The 13,000-nt window shown below is 42.5% G+C and overlaps 1 protein-coding gene across 6 annotated transcripts in view; it reads right to left on the bottom strand.

The window, feature by feature from the left end:
• iqgap2 (IQ motif containing GTPase activating protein 2) overlaps window positions 1-13,000 on the bottom strand; it is a 340,680-nt gene that overhangs the window by 35,305 nt on the left and 292,375 nt on the right. For all 6 annotated transcript variants that reach the window (XM_069937770.1, XM_069937765.1, XM_069937779.1 and 3 more), the window contains one exon: window positions 3,574-3,706. In XM_069937770.1, coding sequence (XP_069793871.1) covers window positions 3,574-3,706 — 133 coding nt within the window. The remainder of the gene's footprint in view (window positions 1-3,573; window positions 3,707-13,000) is intronic.

Raw genomic sequence — 13,000 nt, 5'->3', positions numbered from 1 at the left:
CATTTTAAGCACCTTGAACAGAGGGGTGACAACCATCAAAAAGGATTGAATAGACTGAAGCTCCTCTCTTTAGGAAACTAAAGCTGATATTTGACTTGATTGACATTTGTAAGATTGGCCAGGAGAGGCATGCAAGATGCTTCAACATTGTAGGCAAGATGAAACTAGGGTCCATAAACACAGGAGAAACACTGAATAACACAAAGGGGAATTCACAAGAAATTCCTTCATCAGGAGAGCTATGTAGATATGACAATTGACATGGATAATTTTAAGGGTGAATCAATTTAAAATAACAAGAGAAGGGAAGGTATGGTAAATTGAGTGGAGCTGGGAGAAGGCTCATCTGCAACATTAAGCAGTTGGGTTGAAAGGCCTGTTTCTGTTCGTTGCAGTTATTCAGAGACAAATGACAAGTTGTTGCTATTTAAGAATAGATGCTGGTTTTCAGATGCTTGAAGCACCATAAGGCTTCACAATCATCAGATTAAAAATAATACCTTCAGTTTGAATAGATTCCATTTTTTTACATGAAAATGCACAAACATATTGACAAGGATCATTTTTTTAAAAAAAGTTGGGATTACTGTCAACAGCGAAAATAAAGTAGAAAATCTCTAAATTAGGTTGTCAAACTTTTTCTTTCCACTTAAGTAATCTCTATTCCATAGATGTTCTTATTAGTAAGGGATTACTTAAAGTGGCATGTGAGTGAGGAAAAAAAGGTTGAGAATCTCTGCTCTAAACCCATTTGTGACTGAAATATTTTGCTTGAGAAAAATTGCCATTGACCCATTTCCTTTGGAGATAGACAACAGACTCGCCAAGGCAAATAGCGCCTTTGGAAGACTACACAAAAGAGTCTGGAAAAACAACCAACTGAAAAACCTCACAAAGATAAGCGTATACAGAGCCGTTGTCATACCCACACTCCTGTTCGGCTCCGAATCATGGGTCCTCTACCGGCATCACCTACGGCTCCTAGAACGCTTCCACCAGCATTGTCTCCGCTCCATCCTCAACATTCATTGGAGCGACTTCATCCCTAACATTCGAAGTACTCAAGATGGCAGAGGCCGACAGCATCGAATCCACGCTGTTGAAGATCCAACTGCGCTGGGTAGGTCACGTCTCCAGAATGGAGGACCATCGCCTTCCCAAGATCGTGTTATATGGCAAGCTCTCCACTGGCCATCGTGTCAGAGGTGCACCAAAGAAGAGGTACAAGGACTGCCTAAAGAAATCTCTTGGTGCCTGCCACATTGACCACCGCCAGTGGGCTGATATCGCCTCCAACCGTGCATCTTGGCGCCTCACAGTTCGGCGGGCAGCAACCTCCTTTGAAGAAGACCGCAAAGCCCACCTCACTGACAAAAGACAAAGGAGGAAAAACCCAACACCCAACCCCAACCAACCAATTTTCCCCTGCAACCGCGTCTGCTTGTCCCGCATCGGACTTGTCAGCCACAAATGAGCCTGCAGCTGACGTGGACATTTATCCCTCCATAAATCTTCGTCCGCAAAGCCAAGCCAAAGAAGAAGAAGATGAAACTGTACACATAATTAATCAATTAGGCACCATTAAAGCTTTTTTCTTTCCATTCATATACCACCTTAATCACAGATAAAGTTCTTTTTCTCATTGTCAGACTTTACTTTCTTTAGTTAGAACTACTTACATAATAGTTCAATTCAGATCATGGAAATTCATTTAAACTGCAAATGAACACTACTTATGGTTGCTGAACACCAAGTTAGACACCTCTTTTGATATACAACCTGGGCATGTTTCATACACTGAATGTGTAGTGGCTTCAGTGCATGATAATGTAATGCTCGGAGAGAAATCCTCAAACCAATTTTAATAAATTACTTGGTTTAATCTCACTCCATGGCTGAAAGAAGACTTCCAAAAATAATCAAAAAGTTCAAGAGAGATTGCAGATGCTATAATCTGAAAGCAAAAAAAAAAGCTGGAGAATCATAATATTACAGCACAGTACAGGCCCTTCAACCGACAATATTGGGCAGTCCTCTGGAAAGCAACTTGATAACATTCTAATCCTTCCTTACCTCACACCCATAATTCTTTCAACATGCCCTTCCAAGACTCTTAAAATTCCCTATAGTATCAACCTCCAACTCCACCCCCAGCAATGCATTCCAGGCACCTACCACTCTTGTGTGTAAAACAATCTTCCTTTTGACACCACACCTAAACTTTCTTTCACTCACCTTATTTGCTGTGGAACTTAGCAGGTTGGTGAGAGGAATCAGCGAGAACCTGAGATGACCTGATATGTCAGTAACTCCTCCACCCCACATCATTACTCTCTATCTCCAGATGCTACCTGACCTGGCATATTTTTCCAGCTGTTTTTTTTTTTGCACAAGATCCACCAGAAATGACTCCATACAAAAACACATTTTCTGCCCCAGATAAATTTCTGCAGCAGCGCAAAGAAATAATGGGAAATCTGAAATACACTGCTTTCTCAGTAAAAATGAAAACAAGAAAATCAGCATGACTTCATTAAAGTATGGAACCTACAGGAGAAAGGAACTTTCTCCCTCTTAAGAGCAGTAACTTCAAGTGCTTTAGGATTATTGTTGAAAAAAAACCAATGAATAGATGGCGAGGCTTGAGAAGGAAGGTCTGGACAACAGGGGCAAAAATGGTTAATGGGAGAAGGCAAAAGATGTTTACGGGAGATGATAATGCAGGCGATTTTTTTTGTCATTAATTACAGGTGGAGAATGGACAAGGATATGAGCAACCTGACAAATTTAAACTCAGACAGACAAGGAAAGGATTCCACCTGGATGAACCAGCAGACTGATTCACAAGCAAAGCAGGTTTTGTTTAATTTAAATGCATGTCACATGCAGGTGTTATCATGCATAAAAAAAGATCTGTTCAAAACCTTCAATTTGCCTGGCTGTGTCTAGGAAAATTAAATGAAAATCACTTAGGATTTTAAAATTCTTAGGGCCTCCTGTATTCCAAACAGGGACTCAGCAACCTCTTTTGCGCACTGTTCTTTATATTAAACAAGCATCATTATTAACTTCATTTGCTTCCAGGCTACTTTGCCTAGTTCCTTTACTTAAGAAATGACTGCTGTGTTATCATCCATAATATCTGCACACCTTTCCTCAGCCTCATTAAAAACTACTTTACTTCCCCTGGTTCATCTGGCCAGAACACCACCTATGGATGGACGCATCTGACAATTTCTTCTGTCACTACCATTTTCAGAGCCTCTCAGTTGGTTAGGATTCATAGGTTTACAATCTTACTCCAACACGGTCTGTCAGCATGCTCTTCACTATATAACTGAAAGCTGGTCTTTCATGCTCTCCAATTTCCTCCTTAAAATTTTTCAACCCATCGTTTTGGATAAACTCTTGGTTGCCCTTGCCAACAGTTTCTTTTCACTCGGTGTTCAATTTTTCAGATTATGTCCTTCCAAAGCATTTATCCTACAGCACTGTTTCAGCAAAAGTTCAGTTTTTGTGCATTAAAGAGCATTACTCAAGTGATTTGCCCAAACTAAAACTATGGACACATACCGAATGAGTGTTTATAATTTCTTCAATGGAGATGTAAATAACAGGTTTGCTTAATGTCACCATGTCAGAGTATTCATCGATATTAAATTTCTCTTCTGGTTCCGGCACATCACAAGCTGCCTGGAAAAACTTCCTGCAAACAGCAGAAAAACAGTTAATTAGCAAGTCCTTTGGATCTCATCATTACTTTGCGCTCTACAATACTTTAATTTTTTAGATTAAAATTACAGTGCAATGGCTGCAGTTAAATCTGTAACCATATCACCTGGGTCCCCTTAGCTGAAGTTCAAGTCCTCCAAGAATAACAACAAAAATTTGGAACTAGTAATGCTGCTTGTGCCGAAGTTAACAATTATTGTGATGAATGCATACAATAGACCTTTACACTAATCTTCCAAAAACTGCAAATAATTAGTGCAGTTCAGTGGCATTTTTAAAGTGGCAGTATCAGTTATGATATATATTAATCAGACTTGTTCAACAGATTATTAGGACTAACTGGAATTTAAAAAAAAGCTATTAATAATGACGATGTCATGTTGAAAACACGAAATCTCAGGATTTGCTTGGGTTAATTTTTCATGAAAATGTCATCAACTGCAGTGCACATCATGGATCACTTACTGAGACATCTCATTCAATTAGGATTCTCCCTGCATTTAATGTTAACAAATAATTCAGTTATTCTTTAGCTGGAGTGAGAGGGGAGACAGAAAGACAAAATAGCATGTTTGGATATGGGAAGGAAAGTAAACATTAATAAATAAGTCTTGCAAAGTCTGAAACCATCAAATAATAATGGATATCCAAGCAACACAAAGACGAGGATGGTAAAGCCAGGAATGGTCACCACAACTGGAGCATGGGATATGGGAGAGCCGCAGCACGAGGCTGATGAGGAAGTTGCTGGAGGTGAACCAGAGACTGAAGGGAAGAATGGCACAGATGTGAAAGTCAGTTCTGAGGCGATGAATAGGATACAAGTTCACGTTTTCTGTTGCTCGCACCAAGGTGCGACAATAGAAGTTGTTTTGCAAACAGACCAGTATATATTTCATACATGGCATAAGAAAGACTATAAAAATACAGTTATGGGGAAACATCAATTGGAACAGAGCAATGGGTAATTAATTTTACTATTTTAAGTTTCATTCAGGAGCCTGATCACAGTGGGAACAAAATTGTCCTTGAATTTATTGGTAATGATCTCATAGTCACAAAATCTTCAGGAGGGGTGGGGATAAAGAGAGCATGGCCTGAGTGGGATGAGTATTTCAATGTGTTGACTACTTTTCCAGAGCAGTGAGAATTAGAGATTGAGTTGGAGAGAAGAGGGTACGTGTGATGGTCTGAGACATGTTCATAATCTTGTTCAGCTTTTTGCGGTCTTGGGCAGAGCAGCTCCTATACCATGCAGTGATCCAACTTGATTGGATGTTTTCAGTGGTACATTTGCAGAGGTGTTGTTTCCTCAGAAAGTAGAGACACTGGTACACTTCCTTGGGCACTGGGACCAGGACAAGTCATTGGAGATGTTTAATGCTCAGAATTAAAGATGTCAACTCTTTCTATCTTAGCACCTATTGAGTGAGCTCTGGTTCTCTTCTGGATGTCAATAACCAGCTCCTTGGTCTTGCTGCCTTTGAGGGAGAGGTTGTTGTCTGAGCTCTAAGCCACAATCCCCCTATCGCTCTTTTGTACTCTGACTTATCACTGCACTAATTATTTTTAAGGCTGTCATCGTTAAATTTATAGATGGAGTTGGACCAGTGTTTGGCTGAATGTGGGTGTACAGGGAGCATAGTAGGTGACTGAGTATACAGTCCCAATGTTGAGGATGATCATGGTGGAAGGGCTGTCACTGATCATCAGAGATAATGGCCTGCAGGATAGAAAGTCATGGATACAATTGTAGAGAGAGGTGCTGAGTTGAAGGCCACACAGCTTGAGGATTGGTTTAATGAGGTACTATTGTTTTGCAGGCAGAGTTATAGTCGATAGCTGTAGGCTCTCCACTCAGCTCTGGATCACCTAGAAAACAGCAACATGTCACTGCTCTTCATCGACTACAGCTTGCCCTTCAACACTATTACTCCCTCTGTGTTGGTCAACAAGCTCCAAACCTTGGGCCTCAGTACCCCCTTTCGCACCTGGACTCCTGACTTCCTCATAGGAAGACCACAGTCAGTACGAATTGTAAACAACATCTCGCCTTCACTAACAATCAATGCAGGCGCACCTCAAGGCTGCGTTTTTAGCCCATTGCCCTGCTCTATTCTACACCCATGACTGTGGGGCCAGGCACAATTCCAGTGCTATATACAAATTTGCTGATGACATCATGCTTGTTGGCACAATCACAGATGGCAAAGAGGAAACATACAGGTGTCACACCAACAACTAGTCCTCATTGAGGGTGTCAGCAATGGAGAGGATCAAGAACTTCAAATTCCTAGGTGTCAACATCTCCGAGGATCTGACCTGGAGCCTCCATGTTGATGCAATTATGAAAAAGGCTCGCCATTGGCTATACTCTGTGAAGAGTTTGAGGAGATCCAGTATGTCAGTGAAGACTCTTGAAAACTTTTGCAGGTGCACCGTGGAGAGCATTCTGGCTGGCTACATGACTGTCTGGTACGGAGGTGCCAATGCACAGGACAAGAAAAGATTCCAGAGGGTTGTTAATTTGGCCTACAACATCACGGGCACCATCCTTCCCTCGATTGAGGATATTTACAAGAGGCCATGTCTCTCCCAGGCTCTCTTCACTCTGCTACCATTGAGAAAAAGGTACAGGAGCCTGAAGACGAGCACTCAGTGGCACAAGGACAGTTTCTTCCCCTCTGCTTTCAGATTCCTGAATGAACAATGAACCCCAGACAGTGCCTTACTTTGACTTAGTCTTGCACTATTTATTTATTTCGTAATATGGATTATATAAATGATTATCCTCTGATGCTACCACAAAATAACAAATTTTGTGACAATAAATTCTGATGAATAATAGCCCAATGCAAGTCTCTTTATGATTCAAGACTGAGTTGTTGGGCCAAAGAGATAGCACCCACTGTGGACCTGTTTCAGTGATACGTGAATTGGAGTGGATCAAGAATGAGTGGTAGGCTGGAATTAATATTAGTGAGCCATGTCAAACCTCAACATACACATTTCTAAGGTCGCATGCAATTCAGTTTAAGCCAGGTATGGAGGCTGTTGAATCAATAATGATAAGCAGCAGATTTCACTAGGCCGGGCATAACATTGCCTTTATGTTTTCTTATTCACATGCAGTGTGCTTGGCAGTCAATTTAAAATAACCCTGCTTCTGATTTGCAGGCAAAGAATTATTAAACTAATTAAAAAAAAAAATCCATAATCTAACAAAAACTTTCTAACAAATTGAGTGACTTAGAGTCTAGAAAGAGCAATTCCTTTTTCTGACATTTTTGGATGAAGGTGGGAACATAAAAGAACAGAAAAAGCATCAGATCTGGCTATCAGACACTTCTGTTCTTCACATCTCTTACCAAATGTTTGGCACCGGTCAGTTCAGGCCACCTTTTACTAAGAAATGTAAATTTGATTCAACAAGGATTTGAAGGTAAATATTAAGTATTCAATCTCCATTTAAGAATGGAGCTGCATTTATCGTGGGTGATTTTAAACTGCCCATGGAATAGACTAACCAAACTGGTGAGGATACCATGGATGAGGAATTTGTGGCGTGCATCAGGAGATGTGGAACCCACTGGGAACAGGCTACTTCAGATTTGGTCACATTCTCAATATTGATGAGAGGCACTAAATCAGATTCAGAAAGTGAAGCTTGGTGGTTCAAGATTTTAAGAGAAAAAGGTTGAGGAACTCAATCAACTGTCAGCAATGAGGAAATGGAGTGTGAATCTCAGAATTGTTCCAGAACCAAAGGAAGTAATTTGACCCAAGTCTGAGATGACTCTGTACAAGAGCAACAATCAGCTCTACTAAAGCTTCAAGGATGGATTGGAATACAAATGGAAGTTTAGATGACAGAGCAAATACTGGTTGAGATTGGTGATCAATAAATTAAGTGCCGAAATTCCAGAAAGTAACGTGTTGGGTGAGGCTAGTGGGGTGGTAGGAGAGGATAAGGTGTCTCTGTTGCGTCTGGGGGTGTGGGGGTGCCAGGACAGATTAGCAGGAAATGAAGGAGATGGGGGTGAGGGCTGAGCTGATGGCAGTGGAAGGGAAGCCACATTTGTGGAAGAAGGCAGATATTTTGGAAGATCTTGGGAACAGATGCGATGAAGTCGGAGAAATTTGAGAGAAGGGGGACAAAATCCTTGCAGGGGACAGGGTGTGAGGAAGTGTAGTCAAGGTAGTTTTTGGAATTAGTGGGTTTGTTGATGTTGATGGAAAGCTGGTCTCCCAAGATGGAGACAGAGAGATTCAGGAAGGGAAGAATGTTGTTGGAGATGGAGCAGGTGATTTTGAAATTGGGGTGGAAGTTGGCTGTGAAGTGAATGAAGTTGACAAACTCATTGCAGGTGCATGATGCAGCCCCGACGTAGTCATGAACATACCAGGCTTACAGCTTGGATTACTCCACAAAGCCCACAAACAGGTAGGTGTAGCTGGGACCCATGCAGATACCCATGACTTCTCCTTTGATTTGGAGTAAGACAAGTTAAAGGAGAAGTTTATTAAGTGAGGACAAGTTCTGCTTGGTGGAGGAAGGTAGTGGTAGTAGGTGACTGGTCAGGTCTCTGGTTCAGAAAGAAGCAAAGTGCTTTAAGACCTTTATGGTGGATGGAGGTATGAAGGGATTGGAAATCCATTGTGAAGATGAGTGGTGCAGTTACGGGAATCTGAAGTCATTGAAGAGATGGAGGGCATGTACGGTATCGCAGATGTAGGTGGGGAGGGATTGGACCAGGAGAGAAAAGATAAGATTAAACTAATTCGGTGAGACAAGAACAAGCAAAAACATTGGGTCTACCCTGATGGTTGTGTTTGTGTATCTTGGGTAGGAGATAGAAACGAGCAGGGAGGAGATGGGAGACAATGAGGTTGGTGGCTGTGGAGGGGAGGAGACCAGAGGTGATGAGGTTGGAGATGGTGCTGGAGACAGTGGCTTAATGTGCCCTGGTGGGGTCCTGTGGGAGGGGCAGGTAGGAGGAGGTATCTGAGAGCTGTCACCTGGCCTGAACAAGGTAGTGGTCAGTGCGCCAGACCACAAAAGCTCCACCCTTGCCTATAGGTTTGATGGTGAGGTTGGAATTATAGCAGAGAGAGTGGAGGGCAGAGCATTTGAAGGAAGTAAAATTAGAATATGAGAGGGGAGTGATGAAGTTGAGGTAGTTGGAAATAAAATGGTCCAGAGTGGGTAGCTGGCCAGGATGAGATGTCTCCAGGAAGAAGGTTTAAAGTGGGAGAATGGTTCTTGGGTGGGGGATGAGAGTCACGGTCATGGATCACCTACTGCCTTTGTGACCATAACCCCCCACTCCTACTCTTTTGTCCGGACACCGGCCAATATTTTTCCATACCTCATTGAAGCCTCAAACATCAGTTATGTATTATTACCTTTGCTATATAAAGGACACAGTTTGTCATGCTGAGTTTCTCCAGCATTGTGCTTTTACTCAGATCAAGTCAACGTGACTTTATAAAAGACGAGTCATTTTGGACACATTTTCTGGAGATATTTTACGACGTACAAAGCATATTGATAGATGGCCAAGCTGCTGATTTTCAGTACAGTAAAATGCCCACTTTCAGACATTCAATCAACCAGAAATTCAAACAACTGGCAAATAAGTAAATAAATACAAAGACATTTTTAAAAAAACTTATCAATAAATAAAGTTTTAAATGGAAGTTTAAATAAAATGTTAAAATTGTAAATGTTCTTTGAAGCAACACTCAACTCTTTGCTGAGGATGGGAGCGAACATTCGGCTAGCGGAGTACTCTAGTCGAGTCCCGCCCACAGAAGCTGTTTGAATAAAATTGTGTTTCAAAAATATGGCGGTGCGCAGGTTGAAGAGCCGGCTGGTGCCATTCGCCACTGGGGCAACTCCCAAATTGTCCCTGCCTAGTAAGAGTCTATCTGTATTAGTATAGTATTAAGGATATTAGATTTCAGATTTATTGTCAGAGAACATGCATGACATCACATACAACCCTGAGATTCTTTTTCCTGCAGGCGAGGCAGAATCACCACTTATTGGTAGTGCAAAAGAACTGTGCATAATGTTCACATGTAAATAAATAAAGATATGTCAACAGATAACAAAATGTAAACAACTGCTTGTGCAAATATAATCAATAAAGTGAAAAGTAAGAGTCCTTAAGTGAGTCCCGGATTGAGTTTGTTGTTGAGGATCCTGTTGGTGGAGGGATAGCAACTGTTCTTAAACCTGGTGGTGCAAGTCTTGTAGCACCTATACCTCTTTCCAGATGGTGGAAGTGAGAACAGAACATGTACTGGGTATTATTAAGGCTTTATATGTAAACTTGGGGGAGGGGTGCTAATTATGGCAGTGGCTAGTGCAAAGTTGTTACAGCACCAGCGACTAGGATTCGGTTATAAAGAAAGATGCACTGAGGGCCTGACCAAGACACTTGCGTTGAGGTGAGTCGGATTGTGCTGAGGGCCTGATCGGAATTCCAGGATGAAGAGCTGATCGATGCCACTTGCTGCTGTGGCAACTCTCCCAAAGTGTCTCCCTATCCCTGTCTACTAAGAATCTATATCTTTATTATTATTAGTATATTAGTAAGGCTTTATCTGTAAACTTTGGGGAGGGGGTTAATTATGACGGCAGCATGGTTCATGTAGAGGCTAGCACCACACTGTTAAAGCACCAGTGACCGGGGTACGAATTAAATTTTTTTAAGTTATGGGAATTACTTGATTAAAGTGAACTTTATGCATAATTAAACACTACAATATTGATTTTTTTTTGCAAATTACATTTTTCATTGTCTTTTTATTTTTTTAAATGGTGTATTCTTAAATCAGGTGTATTAGTAAGGCATTGAGTGACTGGAAATTTGCATTTCATGGATCCGCGATCCCTGCAGGTACTATATTTGCATTTTCAAGAGGCATTTGACAAGGTGCTACAGAAAAAACATTGTGCACAAGGTAAGAACTCCATGCATTCCAGGAAGTGTGCTAACGTGGATTGAATACTGTTTAGTATTCAATAGGCACTTTTTCAGGTTGAAACAGTGCAACTAGAGGTGTATTCCACTGATCAGCTATTGGCCCTCTCAATGATTTCTGATTCTTATGAATAACCTAGAGGAGGGGGCAGAGTGAACAATGTGAGAGTTTGATGATGACACAAAAATCAATGGAAGGCATGTTGGAATATGGATATTTGGGTACAAGTAAGAAAATGGAGTTTAATGTGTGAGGTTTACACTTGGGTATGGAAAATCTAAAGGCAGATCCAAATGAAGAAGGATTGCAGGTGAATGAAGTACAGAGGGATTGAGCTGATCTTGTAAGCTGATGGCCTGTGCAATGTTGCCTGAAAACTTTTCTTTACACTTAGTCCATCCTACAAATAAAATCTATCCACGCCATAATCAATGATAGGGTACAGTCAGTGTTAACTCTCATCTGTCACTCATCCACCCATTCCATCTGCTTGTCTGTAACTTGTGCATGACCACTATTACCCTGTTCTCTGTTCAGCATACCTCAAGTTAAGACCTGTCTGTGTATCTGTAACTCGGGGCACTTGATCAGGCATGACTAGGATTCTCCACTAAACTAAAGCTAGCTAAAACATCAACATTCATTCATATTATCTCATTCATTTCTGGGATAGAATTATAAGGCACTTTCAGGTGCTCCATGGAAGATCACGTGCTGGCAGTCATGGCTAGGGGAGTGCAGCTGGCACGTTCAGGTGGCCGTGGAGAGGATGCCTTTCTGTCATTTGAACGTGCCAACTGATGGATAGCTGTCGACCAGCGATCGCCGGCTCCTCGGGACTGTGGCCTAGTCCCGTCCACGCTGCCTTGACGTCATTTGCAGTTTGTCATGAATGACAAACAATAAAAGTCTCAGAGCTCAGCCAAAAAACACAAATTATTGGTATATTTTGAGTTTGCATCTTGTGCATTTTTTATTTGCAGCTGTACAAATGAATTTCACCCTGCATCCCTCAGGTTCCCGATCAATTTTCATTTGAATAATTGGACTGTTGATCGTACTGCTGACAGCGCAATAAAAAAAAACCCTGACAGTAAAACAAACATTTCCTAATGTATGCTGCACACTCTCATCAACCCATTGCGCGAGATGTACATTACGGCATCGCTGCTGCAATAAGTTCGGACGGTGGATACCGCCCGAATCGCGCTGCCAGTCTCTCCCCCTCGCCCGCCCGACTCGCGCTACTGGTGCCTCCCCCTTGCCCGCCTGACATGCGCTGCCAGTCTCTCCCCCTCACGACTCACGCTGCCGGTCTCTCCCCCACCCAACTTGTGCTGCCGGTCTCTCCCCCGCCCAACTTGTACTACCGGTCTCTCCCCTGCCCAACTTGTGCTGCCAGTCTCTCCCCCTCACGACTCACGCTGCCGGTCTCTCCCCCGCCCAACTTGTGCTGCCAGTCTCTCCCCTGCCCAACTTGTGCTGCCGGTCTCTCCCCTGCCCAACTTGTGCTGCCAGTCTCTCCCCCTCACGCATCACGCTGCCGGTCTCTCCCCCGCCCAACTTGTGCTGCCGGTCTCTCACCTGCCTGACTTGCGCTGCCGGTGCTGTGCATAAAAAACCCCACTGAAACCCAGTCAATGGCTGACGACATCACCACGACATCATCAGCCCGCCCCCTGACAGCCCGGCTGCTTTCAGCTGCCATGGGGGATAATCCAAGCAGGATTACTAGAGAAAGGTTAGGTAAGTAGACCTCCTGGCCGGGTACTCCAGTTTCAGGTGGCCACCCGACATCTGCACAGGAGTACAATGTGTGGCTTTACAGTCGGGTATTGTGGTCACCTGAAAGTGGCTATACAGGAGATAAGCAGGCATTTTGGATCACCATGTTTACACTAATACTATTTTACAGCATTTGATCTGCAAGACCCTGTGTGTTAATAATGTAAAAGCTTCTTAAATGCTGTGAAGATACCTGGCTCTACCAGCCACTTATGCAGTGCATTCCACATTCCAACCACTTTCTGAGGGAAAAGGTTCTTCTTCAGATATTCTCTAAGGTTTTTATTAAGATTGGGATGTCACTGGCATGACAGATTATGTTGCATTTTGTATTGTATGTTTTAAAGGAGATAAATTGTGGCAAGTTTTTAGTGTAGATCGCCTACAAACACTTCAAAACAGATCTCATTTAAAAGACTGGAGCTCTGCTCAAGCCAGGTAGGCACAGTTCCGAGCGTCTTTAGCTGTGTTTATACTAAGGACACCTCGC

This window comes from Narcine bancroftii, chromosome 1, assembly GCF_036971445.1.
Source record: "Narcine bancroftii isolate sNarBan1 chromosome 1, sNarBan1.hap1, whole genome shotgun sequence".
NCBI classification, from domain to species: domain Eukaryota; kingdom Metazoa; phylum Chordata; class Chondrichthyes; order Torpediniformes; family Narcinidae; genus Narcine; species Narcine bancroftii.
Note: the sequence above shows the minus strand (reverse complement) of the source record. Positions and strands in the feature narration are given on the sequence as shown.